The sequence below is a fragment of the Danio rerio genome, chromosome 7 (assembly GCF_049306965.1).
Source record: "Danio rerio strain Tuebingen ecotype United States chromosome 7, GRCz12tu, whole genome shotgun sequence".
In the NCBI taxonomy this organism is placed as follows: domain Eukaryota; kingdom Metazoa; phylum Chordata; class Actinopteri; order Cypriniformes; family Danionidae; genus Danio; species Danio rerio.
In genome coordinates, this window is record NC_133182.1 from 2,076,436 (window position 1) to 2,090,885 (window position 14,450).

Consider the following 14,450-nt stretch of genomic DNA (forward strand, 5'->3'; position numbering starts at 1 on the left):
TGATATTCATTTACACTGAGGAAGGGCAGAGGCTTGCTGAAGACCTACTGAGAGATTTCAGCTGCTGTCTGGGCTTTCACCGCCCAACTACACCTCCCTTCCTTCATGTGTTCGATACGTTTTTCCTACATAATTTCATTCTAGTACACAGAAGGTCATTTGTAGACTAGTTAGATTTGTTTGAGTTGCTTGCATACATTTTCTTGATTTTTTACCAACATCTGAAGAAACTTTTAAGTCGTCATCACTTGAGGAAAACCCTGTCGAGTTCAATACTTATTTCTCTGCTGAATGCTGAAGGACTTTTAATTTTCAGTTACCCAGTTCAAATGTTCCTGCCATGAAAATAGCCTTGGTTGCTGACATAGCATTAAATAAATAACATTACCTTACAGTAACCCAGTTCAAGTGCTTCTGGTGAACTGTTGTGCTGTTACAAAATCAGAGTTTAAGATCCGATTCCTTTAAAAAACCCCAATCTTCACTGCCTGAGTAATATATAATATAAAGTGACTCTCAGAATGTACAAGAAGCACTGCATTAAATTCCATTGTGTATCATGCGTTTTGCCTGTTGTTATGATTGGGGCATTTTCACTGCAATTTTATACATTTCATTAAGACACTTGGGACCTTGCGGACAAACCTAAGACAACTCTTGTGTGCTGTTCAGACTGATTCTCCTTTGTTATGTTAGTGGCTGTTTTTGCCCTTATTGACTTTCTAAGCTTTTTGTGCACTGTAAGTGATGATAAACAGTAAAAATGACAAATTATTCCTCTTTCTCACAGGGAAAACCAGCAGCAGTCAAGAATGCATGATTATATGGCTTTGCAGTCATTAAATGTGATTATAATGGGAGTCAATGGGGCTAAAAAGCACCAACATAACCAAAATATTTTTCCCAAAATATGCATCAAAATAATAATGAAAAAATAAAAAATGCTGAAATACTGAGAGAATTTTGGACAAATTGAGCCTCAAAATCAGCCGAGAGTGGATGAAAACGACCCAATAGCACACGAGGGTTAATTTACTTAAGGATTTTCATGTGATTGGTGTGTTTGTGTGTTTAGGTTTCAGGGCGCCCCCTACAGGAGCACCTGCCTACTGCAGCCCACGTCCAGCTCGCTTTGCAACGTCACTGAATGGGTGAGTTTATCAGCGCACAAACAGAGACGGCAAAACTACACATCCTTTACTCAAATACAGCTATTAATGTTAAAATGAAAAGTTGAGTTACTCCCTACACTTGTGCACCCGAGTAAAAGCAGAGTATGCGCTCAAACATTTACTTGAGTAAAAAAACATCCTTTACTACTAGTTTTAGTTTTATGCCGGTAACTTTGGTTGGTTTTCACGCTGCTAACAAGAGCGCACATGTTCATGCACATATTTAACTTAGTTTTTTCCCAATTTAAATGTATAACCTAATGCATTTCGGAAAGTATTGTATGTACTGTTTTACTAGTACTTGAGTGTATTTACATGTCAAAGACATAAAATAAGCATTGGGTGGTTAAATGCCAGCCTATGTGCCAAAGCTCTGTTTGAATTTTTCACGTCATGCTTGTTAAACTGCATAATGAATAAACAATAGCACCAGGGACATTACGGTCATTACGGAACAAAAGAAGGATTTTGTAGTCATTTACCCTGCTGTTAAACTCCATTCCTGACCAATTATCTTTCCTCTAACGCTGCCTCCGCTCTTTTGGTTTTCCCCAAATTTTTTTGTATTTTATTTTATTTTATTTTTTTATTTTTTTAATTTATTGATTTTTTGCTCTGTCCTGTCTATGAGGTGCTGCACTCTGCTGGCATTAGTGCGCAAGAGAGGCAGACTAAACTCTAAGTTAACTCTGCTCTGCGCTCAGCTAAAGTTTTTTATTTTTTAAAATTATTTATTTATTTTTTTTTTATAATAAAACGTCTCTGTGTCGCGCAACACTATGAACAGATTATGAAATTCATTGCTTATGCTTTTAGTAATCGATTCATTTTACATCCCTAAAATATTTTATTAAATACTATTTTTTATTTCATTTATACAGTGATAACCGTGTTATTTTAGATTTAAGTTGTTCAATTTCTGTGCTTGAAAACTATTAAGACCATAAAGCACTGTTTGCTTGTTTATTCTTGCTCATTTATAACCTATGCAAATCTTCATCCCAGTCCGTCTAACTTAATGAAATGTTTTCCAATAGGACTGTTCAGATCACCTGGTGAATTTATATTCCTCTCGCGGCAAAACGAAATATCGCAATGTCATCATTTTCGTGCAGTCCTAGTTTGCATGTGTTTTGAAGGCCTGTGAATGTAGGAGGGTTTTAAAAGCATTCAGACCTAATCAATTGTACTATTTGTAACTTTAATAATGATTAATTGAATTGAATTGTTCATAAAATGAATACTTGTCAGTATTATGTATTCTGCTAGACATTTATCTCTGCTTGTAGATTGTTTATAATATTGTCTACACACGCACTCGCCTACAGAATCATCCCAATCTAACTACGCTTATAAATTCTTTACAAATAGAGAAATTCAAGTAATCTGGTGAAATTGTAATCATGTCGCAATGTATATAACATAATAGTACAATATCGCAGTGTTAATTTTTCCAATATCGTACAGCCCTAATTTTATGAATGCTGTTTGTGTCAGAGATGTAAATGTATGTACAGCATTGGAGTTCTCAAAAGCATGTTCTGTTGTTAATTGTAACGAATTACTGTCTGTTTTCTGTGTCTCAGCCTCCGTTTGTGGTGACTCTGGACGAGGTGGAGTTGGTGCACTTCGAAAGAGTTCAGTTCCACCTCAAGAACTTCGATGTGGTCATCGTTTATAAAGACTACAACAAGAAAGTCACCATGATCAACGCCGTGCCCGTCAACTCTCTTGACCCCATCAAAGAGTGGCTCAAGTGAGTGATGATAATGCATTCCTCATTTCATTCAGTGATATCCAAAGTGATTAAAGAAAGGTTTAACAGAACCATATTTAGTTAATTGATAGGTGTGGATGTTTTGCACATATTTCAAGACTAGGTGTTTTAATGTGTTGGTTTCTACAGTTAAAGTTTAATGTAAATGTGTCTTTTTCATGTGGTATTTGGTGTCTAATTTTACAGTTTAGACTATATTTGTCTGTTTGGTTGTGGTATTTGGTGTGTAATGTGATGGTTTAGTCTAAATTTGTCTGTTTGGTTGTGGTATTTGGTGTGTAATGTGATGGTTTAGTCTAAATTTGTCTGTTTGGTTGTGGTATTTGGTGTGTAATGTGATGGTTTAGTCTAAATTTGTCTGTTTGGTTGTGGTATTTGGTGTCTAATGTGATAGTTTAGTCTAAATTTGTCTGTTTGGTTGTGGTATTTGGTGTCTAATGTGACAGTTTAGACAATTTGTCTGTTTGGTTGTGTGGTTTAGACTAAATTTGTCTGTTTGGTTGTGGTATTTGGTGTGTAATGTGATGGTTTAGTCTAAATTTGTCTGTTTGGTTGTGGTATTTGGTGTCTAATGTGACAGTTTAGACAATTTGTCTGTTTGGTCATGGTATTTGGTGTGTAATGTGATGGTTTAGTCTAAATTTGTCTGTTTGGTCGTGGTATTTGGTGTGTAATGTGATGGTTTAGTCTAAATTTGTTTGTTTGGTCGTGGTATTTGGTGTCTAATATGATGGTTTAGTCTAAATTTGTCTGTTTGGTCGTGGTATTTAGTGTGTAATGTGATGGTTTAGTCTAAATTTGTCTGTTTGGTCGTGGTATTTAGTGTGTAATGTGATGGTTTAGTCTAAATTTGTTTGTTTGGTCGTGGTATTTGGTGTCTAATATGATGGTTTAGTCTAAATTTGTCTGTTTGGTCGTGGTATTTGGTGTCTAATATGATGGTTTAGTCTAAATTTGTCTGTTTGGTTGTGGTATTTGGTGTCTAATGTGACAGTTTAGACTAAATTTGTCTGTTTGGTTGTGGTATTTGGTGTCTAATGTGATGGTTTAGTCTAAATTTGTCTGTCTGATCGTGGTATTTGTTGTCGAATGTGACAGTTTAGACAATTTGTCTGTTTGGTCATGGTATTTGGTGTGTAATGTGATGGTTTAGTCTAAATTTGTCTGTTTGGTCGTGGTATTTAGTGTGTAATGTGATGGTTTAGTCTAAATTTGTTTGTTTGGTCGTGGTATTTGGTGTCTAATATGATGGTTTAGTCTAAATTTGTCTGTTTGGTCATGGTATTTGGTGTCTAATGTGACAGTTTAGACAATTTGTCTGTTTGGTTGTGTGGTTTAGACTAAATTTGTCTGTTTGGTTGTGGTATTTGGTGTCTAATGTGACAGTTTAGACAATTTGTCTGTTTGGTCATGGTATTTGGTGTGTAATGTGACGGTTTTGTCTAAATATGTCTGTTTGGTCATGGTATTTGGTGTGTAATGTGATGGTTTAGTCTAAATTTATCTGTTTGGTCGTGGTATTTGGTGTCTAATATGATGGTTTAGTCTAAATTTGTCTTTTTGGTTGTGGTATTTGGTGTGTAATGTGATGGTTTAGTCTAAATTTGTCTGTCTGATCGTGGTATTTGGTGTCTAATGTGATGGTTTAGTCTAAATTTGTCTGTCTGATCGTGGTATTTGGTGTCTAATGTGATGGTTTAGTCTAAATTTGTCTGTCTGATCGTGGTATTTGGTGTCTAATGTGATGGTTTAGTCTAAATTTGTCTGTCTGATCGTGGTATTTGTTGTCGAATGTGACAGTTTAGACTATATTTGTCTGTTTGGTTGTGGTATTTGTTGTCGAATGTGACAGTTTAGTCTAAATTTGTCTGTTTGGTTGTGGTATTTGGTGTCTAATGTGATGGTTTAGTCTAAATTTGTCTGTCTGATCGTGGTATTTGGTGTCTAATGTGACAGTTTAGACTAAATTTGTCTGTCTGATCGTGGTATTTGGTGTCTAATGTGATGATTAGTCTGTATTTAATGTCTGATGTGATGTTTAGTCTAAATTGGTCTATTTGGTCGTGGTATTAGTGTCTAGTATGATGGTTTAATATTAATGTCTTTATATATGGTCGTGTTTGACTGGACGTCTTCTGTTTTGTGTTCGCAGCTCGTGTGATATCAAATACACTGAAGGCATTCAGTCTCTGAACTGGACCAAGATCATGAAGACCATAGTGGATGATCCGGAGGGCTTTTTCGAGCAGGGCGGCTGGTCTTTCCTGGACCCTGAGAGTGAGGTGAGGAGTCTGAACATTTGAAACAAGGTCACTTTGTGGAGCTTTTCTTGCGTTAGGCCAGTGGTCACCAAACTTGTTCCTGGAGGGCCGGTGTCCTGCAGATTTTTGCTCCAACCCTAATCAAACACACCTGAACAAGCTAATTAAGGTCTTACTTGGTATACTTAAAACATCCAGGCAGGTGTGTTGAGGCAAGTTGGAGCTAAACCCTGCAGGGACACCGGCCCTCCAGGACCAGGATTGGTGACCCCTGTGTTAGGCTGTCTGAAATTGACTACTACATTTAAATAAGAATTTACTACACAAGAAACGTATGTGCTTTATCAGATCTGGGCATTTTATGGCCTGCATGACGCTTTGATTGGACCACGTTAACTCATTAGTTCATTTAAATTCACAAACTGGGATGCACAGGTCTGATATAGCAATAAGTAAATGAAAGGGACCACTCACATATCACGTCCTTTGTCATTATTTTAAATTGTCATGTCTTGTCATTTTTATCCACTTATCCGGGCCGGCAGTAGTCTTGGGAGAGAACCCCAAACTTTCCTCTCCCTGGACACTTGCTATAGCTCCTCCGGGGAAATCCCGAGGTGTTCCCAGGCCAGCCGAGAGACATAGTCCCTCCAGTGTGTCCTGGGTTTTCACCGAGGCCTCCTCCCGGTGGGACATGGCTGGAATACCTCCCTGGGTAGGCGTCCAGGAGGCATCCGAAGCAGATGCCCGAGCCAACTCAGCTGACTTCTCTCAATGTGGAGGAGCAGCGGCTCTACTCTGAGCTCCTCCTGGGTGCAGAGCTCCTCACCCTGTCTATGAGGGTGCACCCTGCTACCCTGTGAAGAAAGCTCATTTCTGCCGCTTGTATTCGAGATCTTGTCCTTTCGGTCATGACCCAAAGCTCATGACTATAGGTGAGAGTATGAAATGTAGATTGACCGTTAAATCGAGAGCTTTGCCTTTAGGCTCAGCTCCTTCTTTACCACAACAGACCGGTTATCGTCCGCATTACTGCTGCTGCACCGATCCGCCTGTCAATCTCACACTCCATCCTTCCCTCACTTGTAAACAAAACCCCAAGATACTTGAACTGCCCCACCTGGGGTAAGGACTTTCCTCTAATCTGGAGATGGCATGGCACCTTTTTCTGGTGGAGCACCGGATGATCCTCATCTTAGCTGTGTCACACTCGGCAGCAAACCGCCCTAGTGCATGCTGAAGGTCCATGTTCAGGAAGCCAACAGAACGACATCGTCTGCGAATAACGATGAAAATCCTGTGGTCCCCGAACCAAACCCCCTCCAGCTCAACCAAGTTTGAAATTCTGTCCAAATAAATGATGAACAGAATGGATGACAGAGGGTAGCCCTGCCAGGGTCCAACATGCACTGGAGACCAGTCTGACTTGATAAATTGCATTTATTTATAAAGTAATAATAATATGAGCATCTGTTAGCAGATTCACGTGTGTTTCACATTAATAATTCATCTGATTCAAGTTTCATCCTTTTCTGATATTGTTAACGTGTGTTTCAGGGCAGCGGAGGGGAGGAAGACTCCGAGTCTGAGATCGAGGATGAAACTTTCAACCCTTCAGCTGATGAGGAGGAGGAGGAAGAGGAGGACAGCGATGAGGATTATTCCTCAGAGACTGAGGACTCTGGTAATGACATTAACATGTGGGCGAGTCACACTGACTGTTCTCTCTCACTTCACATATAAAGCTTTGATTTAACCTTCACATGTAATCTGTGTTTGATTTCTATTACTGAAACCCATGTGTTTAAAGTGTTTGTGTGTGTTGGGAGGATTCTCTAATGTGTGTGTTTGTGATGTCAGATTACAGCGCTTCTCTGGGCAGTGAAGAAGAGAGCGGAAAAGACTGGGACGAGCTGGAGGAGGAGGCCAGGAAAGGTCAGATTTCCCTCCATTATGATGTCACTTCAGCTGTCAATCAAACCAGTCACATGTTAGATCTCATTCTAAACAGCTGTCAATCAAAAGTCACATGTTAGATCTCATTCTAAACAGCTGTCAATCAAAAGTCACATGTTAGATCTCATTCTAAACAGCTGTCAATCAAAAGTCACATGTTAGATCTCATTCTAAACAGCTGTCAATCAAAAGTCACATGATAGATCTCATTCTAAACAGCTGTCAATCAAAAGTCACATGTTAGATCTCATTCTAAACAGCTGTCAATCAAAAGTCACATGATAGATCTCATTCTAAACAGCTGTCAATCAAAAGTCACATGTTAGATCTCATTCTAAACCGCTGTCAATCAAAAGTCACATGTTAGATCTCATTCTAAACCGCTGTCAATCAAACCAATCACATTTTAGATCTCATTCTAAACAGCTGTCAATCAAACCAATCACGTTACATTTCATTCTAAACAGCTGTCAATCAAACCAATCCCATTTTAGATCTCATTCTAAACCGCTGTCAATCAAACCAATCACATTTTAGATCTCATTCTAAACAGCTGTCAATCAAACCAATCACGTTACATCTCATTCTAAACAGCTGTCAATCAAACCAATCACATTTTATATCTCATTCTAAACAGCTGTCAATCAAACCAATCACATTTTAGATCTCATTCTAAACTGCTGTCAATCAAACCAATCACATTTTAGATCTCATTCTAAACTGCTGTCAATCAAACCAATCACATTTTAGATCTCATTCTAAACTGCTGTCAATCAAACCAATCACATGTTAGATCTCATTCTAAACTGCTGTCAATCAAAAGTCACATGTTAGATCTCATTCTAAACTGCTGTCAATCAAAAGTCACATGTTAGATCTCATTCTAAACCGCTGTCAATCAAACCAATCACATGTTAGATCTCATTCTAAACTGCTGTCAATCAAAAGTCACATGTTAGATCTCATTCTAAACTGCTGTCAATCAAACCAATCATGTTAGATCTCATTCTAAACAGCTGTCAATCAAAACAGTCACATGTTACATCTCATTCTAAACAGCTGTCAATCAAACCAATCACGTGATCTTCTGAACCTTCAAACCCAATCACATGTTAGAAAAGTCCTTGTTTCTAAGGTAAATAAATGTGATTTAACAAAGCTGTATTATTTAACTGATTTGTTTATTTTCTCCTTCCAGCTGATCGTGAGAGTCAGTATGAGGAAGTAGAGGAGACCTCAAACAGGAAGAGGAAAGGCCGTTCGTCAGCTCCACCTCCTCGCAGCAAGAAGAAGAGGCGACATTAAACACACACACACACTGCCAAATAAGTTCACACAGTCCTCTTTTACTGCCCCTACACACGCGCACACACACACACACACTCTGTGTTTGGTGTAAATAGCGTCATGCAGCGCTGGTGTGTAGAATAATAGTGGTTTTCATATCAGCGGATGGATGGACCCTCCTTTTTTTGGTTTCCTCCGTTGCGTCTCAGGTGTGTGTGTATGTGTGTGTGCGTGTGTGGGAATAAGTGTTGGCTCTTCCAGCTCAGCTCTCCTTCTCTCGCCGCTCTCTGCGTTTCTAAATAAACGTGCGGCGCTTCACGACCATGAGCTTTACTTTACTACATGATGATTCACTTCCTGCTTTTTGTTTTTCTAAAGTGAGGGGACATAAACACACACACACACACACATACACACACACACACACACACACTGTAAACATACACTTGTTATTTTCCCCTTTAGTTTTGGCTTATTCTGAATTGGTAGTCTTGTATTGTTCAATCAAAAATTGTTTTTCCTTTTTTCTTTTTTAATAAAAGTTCAGTGAAATTTAGTACATCGGTCAGTTTAGTGGTCTGTTCAGACGGGTGTCAGCGGTGTGTGCGCTTGACTTAAATGGTGCAGTTTGTACATTTTACACCCAGTGGTTGAACTAGGTATTGCACTCCTGGATCAAAACAAACACAAGTGCAGGTTGCCAGATTGAGGACGGGAACGAGTGATTTAAACGCGTTTAAAGATAAAGCAACAGCACCCGATAGAAGGAATATTCTCCGTATTATTAAAAGGAGTTTTTGTTCTAACCAACACCTCAAATATTAGTAATATATTAGAAACGGCGTCTAATTCTCACAGCTGAACAACAGAAAACTGGCAGTGGTAAGCTCGGGTACAGCTCATCTGTTTATTCAGTGTTTAACACTAATAATGTGAGTCTGAATGCCTTTTCACATGACATTTATTGCCATATACTGAAATCAGCAGCAGATACTTTAGCTCAGATCTGGAGAATAAAATAAACCGTCTGAAACTGAACTCGCATATCAGTGATTCAGCAATAATGTTAAAGAAGTTTATTATGTATTAATCTGATTATAAACCATTGTGCTGGACTGCAGTGAGTGCACTATTCTCTGAATGGCTGTGTTTACATTTCTGCCGTGTTTCATCTTGTGCAAACAGCCCAGTTGTTTATTACTGCAAATATCATCATGTAGCGTGTTGTTAGCACACGGGTTGCAATGTAACCTGCTCACCTAATGTTTACGCTCTTAATGTTTATATCAAATTAATCAGCTCATGTGGAACTCTGAATCTGCGTCTCATTTTAGAGTCTGCTACTGTCCACCTGCGGTTGCATTTCGGACACAGGCGCATGCTTTCAGAGCCTTTCTGACTGAGTGAATGAAATGAGCTGATTTCCACCAAGGCAACCCAGCGTGCTGCAATATAATTAGCTAAACTGGCTTAAGAGGTTAAAGAGAGCAAAACAAAGAGTTCAGGCACTTAATTCGCATTCAAAGCAGAATATCTGACTTCAGCACTGTTTTCCAGATAATCAAGAATGTCCACCGAGCTCGTTTCTAAACATCTGCAAACATATGATGCTGTTTTTATGCTTTGGAAGAGTTAAAAACGGGCATCCAGCACCTTTAAATAATACATTACGCTCCATTTCATTTCTAATAGAAAATTAAACTTGTTTTTTTCTATTTCTGTAGAATAATTCTGTTATTATGTAGAATAAAATAGCATTAACCTTTTTAAATTCTTCATATTTTTTTCTTTATCTTTGTGTTTTAGTTTGTAGTAAAGTATATCGGTTTGTTGTTTATAGTTTTTGCTCTGTAAACATTTTTAATGTATTTTTCTAGTGTATACGCAGAGTAATGCTCTCTCCAGGCTGATGAGATAATGCACAGCTGAGGAGTGACACACTCCAGTCCACAACAGCTGTGTGGTTACAGTTATTCTCTAACTCAATTGCTCATCCTCAATTAATGTAATGTGACGTGTGTTTTCATTTAGCACGTTTATAGTGTATCGCCATAAGCGCTTCACAACCATGACGGGGTTTCTCTCCGCACCACCAGCAGTGTGCAGCTCCAATTGGATGATGCGATTGCGGCTATAGGACAACAGCGCCAGTGCTTCACCACACACCAGTTTCTATGTGTGTGGAGAGATGGTGATAGAGCCAATTCAGTGGATGGAATTGGGAGGCCATGATGAGTAGAGCTGATGGAGGGAGTTTGGCCAGGACACCGGGGTTACACTCCTACTCTTTACCAGAAGTGCCATGAGATTATTAATGAGCACAGAGAGTCAGGACATCTCATCTGAAAGACTGTGCTCACTGACAGTATAGTGTCCCCTTCACTGTACTGGAGCATTAGGACTTGCACCGACTACAGGTTGAGCGCCCTCTGCACTGCCAACAGCAACCTAGTTTTTCCATGTGGTCTCCCATCCAGATACCAACCAGGCTCAGACCCGCTTGGCTTAAGTGAGTAGCTGCTCTTGGGCTGCAGGGTGATTAACTGCACATATTACCAGGGTTCTTACGGGTGCTGGAAATCCTGGAAAATGCTTGATTTTTAATATAGTGTTTTCAAGGTTAGAAAAGTGCTTTGATTTTGGTTAAAGTGCTTGAAAGGGCTTGAAATTGTGACTGTTTTGGTTGCATATGTGCACAGTTTTGTCTGTGACCTCAACATGTATTTGGAAGCATTTGTGCAAGTGCATAAGTTGTTGTAGTGCAACCTGTTTACGTTGCAAAATGTTCAGCGCATGCGCGCATTTATGGAACTAATAATCAGCCAAAACAATCTGAATTTGAATTGTTAAATTTAATTATTAACAATTGTAAGTTAATAATACTGATTATGTCCTATTAGAAATGTTTTAAATTTGTATTTTTTAACTTGATTATTGAACATCTGAAATTTAAGACAACTTCATTTTTTGTGTTTTATTTATACATTGTGAAACATTACAAAAATATACAAAGACAAACATGTAACAATAAGCAAATACACTGAAGAGTATTTTGAGCAAATAATAATACAAATAAAGAAATAATAATTAAAAAAATAGATAAATAACTAAAAAACAACAACACTAGTGCAATCTTATATACAGAAAAAACAAGTCTACAATGTGTTGACCAGAAATAGTTTCCCGTAAAGCTGGGCATTAGGGGGTGGGGACTCGATCAGAAGGAGCAGGGTCAAGCTGAAGAGTTTGGACATATTTGTGAAGGGGTTCCCACAATTTAATCAAAATAGTGCTAGTTCGGTGAAGAGAGTACCTAATTTTTTCTAATTTCATAAAATAAAGAACATTTCTTATCCAACAAGTGTGAGAAGGAGGGTGTGGGATCTTCCAGTTCAGAAGAGTTAATCGCCTAGCCAGAAGAGTTAAGAAGACTACAAAATCTACAAAATGAGAGGGTAAAGTGTGGTCGGGCGGAAGAACCCCAAATAAACCAATATTTGGACATGGTGGGATATAAACAGTGGTAATAGCTGATAGCGAGATTAATATTTGTCTCCAAAAAGAAAGCAGAGAAGGACAGGACCAAAACATATAGAATACAGTAGCTGTACCAGAATGACACCTGTAGCACTCAGGGTTTATAGACTGGTTGATGCGAGCTAGCCTGCTCTTGGACCAATGAGCTCTATGCACTACCTTGCATTGTATTAGCCTGTGACGTGCACAGATTGAGGAAGAGTTAACCCTGTTCAAGACCGCTTTCCATGTCTCCTCGGTAATGTCAATTCCAATGTCTTGAGACCAGATGGTCCGTAAATTATCAGAAGAAAATTGCAGATTAACAATTATATTAAATAATTTAGAAATTGAACCTTCAGCTCAGGGATTTATGCCCAATATTGTGTCTAGATCTGAAGTAGACAACTTAATTTTTCAAGTCAGATTTTTATAGACATATTTTTACACCTGAAACGCCAATCCAATGACTGCAAAAAATAGCAATGCACATGAAATATCATGAACGACTGGTCATAAAAGTTTGGGACTACACCCAAACAAAATCTGACTGTAAGCTCATTTCTTGAGATATCAACTTAAGGTAGAAACAGACCAAACTTTCTAACAAGCATACTTCATCGAATAACTAAACTTTAAAAAATTTATTTTTGGGTAAACTATCCTAATAAATCTATGCTCTAAAGTGCTCAACAATTTTTAATTTTTTAAAGTAGCACAATGGATTTAAATGTGAAAAAGTACATACAATATATGTGGTTGTTAGGTGCTGGAAAAGCATACAAATGCACCTTTTAAAAACCTACTTAGTTTTTTTAGTTGTGTATGTGTGCAGGGGTGGACTTAACCAATAAGCGAGGTAAGCAACCGCTTAGAGCCCTGGGAAAATAGGGCCCCCCTGATCAACTCCAAAAATCACCTAAATTATTCATACAGCTCATTTACTACATTTGTCAAATCTGTCTTTAACCACTAGGACTTTAATGCTATTTCTTCTTCTCAAAACCGAGAGACCTCATGAATAGTGATGCAAATATTAAAATCTAATCACACATTTGGCTTATCTACTGTACACAGCGAGTCTGTCAACTTTCTTTCTTTCTTGTGATTTTATTAATGTTTCATTTTACATTAAGAAGATAAAAGTTTCACTTCAAAATATAGTTTAGACATGCAGCGTATATTGCTATTAAAAACAAACAAGCAAAAAAAACTGCTATAAATATCTATACATCTAAAAAATAAATATCCATCTATATAAATGGAGAATGTTTTAATGCCTGAGCCCCAAACCTGGAATTGCTTTGGTCCCCTAAATCACTATGTCCGCCCTTGTGTGTGTGTGTGTGTGTGTGTGTGTGTGTGTCAGGTCATCACACTCGATTAACATTCAAATCAACATTCAAATGAAGTTGGTTCTGTGTTTGCTTGACTGCAGTACAGTATTAAACACACTCGTGGCCGTTTATAGCCAAGCAAAGCACAGTTCAATCACTCCAGTCAGTTTAGCTGATAAACCAGTTCAATTCAAGATGGTCACATCTGTTTTCCAGCCCCTAGCTGTGATTATACCACTATTAACAGGAATTTCTGTCAATTAAACAGCCTACTGCTGGTTTAAACTGAATCAGAAAGTGATCAAGAGGAACACTATGTTGATGTTTCCCATCTGGAAGTGTGAGGATTCAGTTTAAATCAGTAGATTAATGTTGCACTAGAGCTGCATGTTTATATTTACAGTAAAATCTAAAGAGGAGTGGGCCATGTACTGAACCCTGGGGCACACCGCAGGTAAGACTTCATTATGTGGACTTCCAGAAGACACGGGCTGCTCAATACTGGGTAAATAGGCACTGTGGTGTAAAGGAGTGTTGCAAATGATTACTTGTATATATTAAATTGTCGACTGCTGCTTTAAATCAATCAGAAAATGAGCAATAGGAAAACGATTCTCAAAGCATGAGAAGGATTCAGTTTCTGATTCAGTTTAAATCAGTAGTTTAATGATGCGTTAGAGCTGCATGTTTTCTGTGTCGCAGTAAAGTTTACAGTAAAACCAGAAGAGGAGCGGGCCGCGTACTGAACCTGAGGCACACTATGGGTAAGACTTCATTATGTGGACTTCCAGAAGACATGGGCTGCTCAATACTGGGTAAATATGCACTGAGGGGTGTTACTGAGTGTTCCCATTAATTTATATTTACCAAGAGAAATGCTATTTTCATTAGCCATTTTTTATGTAATTACACAAAGTAAAGGTGCAAAAAATTTGATTTAATAAGGAACTGCAATTATTCTGGCTTTTATTGGCTGTTTTTAAAGGCTCTCTGCAATTCTTAATTCTGATTGGTCAATTATGCCACTCAAATGCAGAGGTCTGTGCGTGTGCGGGACAGATTTTTTATTTCTTTATTTTTTTGAGGCTCCAGTCTTCTGAAGCTGGTCACACACTGGATGCGGCGTGCATATGACCATTGAAAT

The 14,450-nt window shown here is 38.3% G+C and overlaps 1 protein-coding gene across 4 annotated transcripts in view; it reads left to right on the forward strand.

Moving 5' to 3' along the window:
• The window catches only part of supt16h (SPT16 homolog, facilitates chromatin remodeling subunit), a 45,364-nt gene extending 31,128 nt beyond the window's left edge, over positions 1 to 14,236 (forward strand). For 2 of the 4 annotated variants that reach the window (XM_073906820.1, XM_073906821.1), the window contains exons 19-24: positions 1,076 to 1,151; positions 2,759 to 2,928; positions 5,102 to 5,231; positions 6,768 to 6,894; positions 7,071 to 7,145; positions 8,365 to 9,009. In XM_073906820.1, coding sequence (XP_073762921.1) covers positions 1,076 to 1,151; positions 2,759 to 2,928; positions 5,102 to 5,231; positions 6,768 to 6,894; positions 7,071 to 7,145; positions 8,365 to 8,471 — 685 coding nt within the window. In that variant the 3' untranslated portion in view covers positions 8,472 to 9,009. Of the gene's footprint in view, positions 1 to 1,075; positions 2,684 to 2,758; positions 2,929 to 5,101; positions 5,232 to 6,767; positions 6,895 to 7,070; positions 7,146 to 8,364; positions 9,013 to 14,179 lie in introns of those variants that run through there. The other 2 variants (NM_001097584.2, XR_012382466.1) reach the window with 2 other exon arrangements.
• Positions 14,237 to 14,450: the final 214 nt, after the last annotated feature.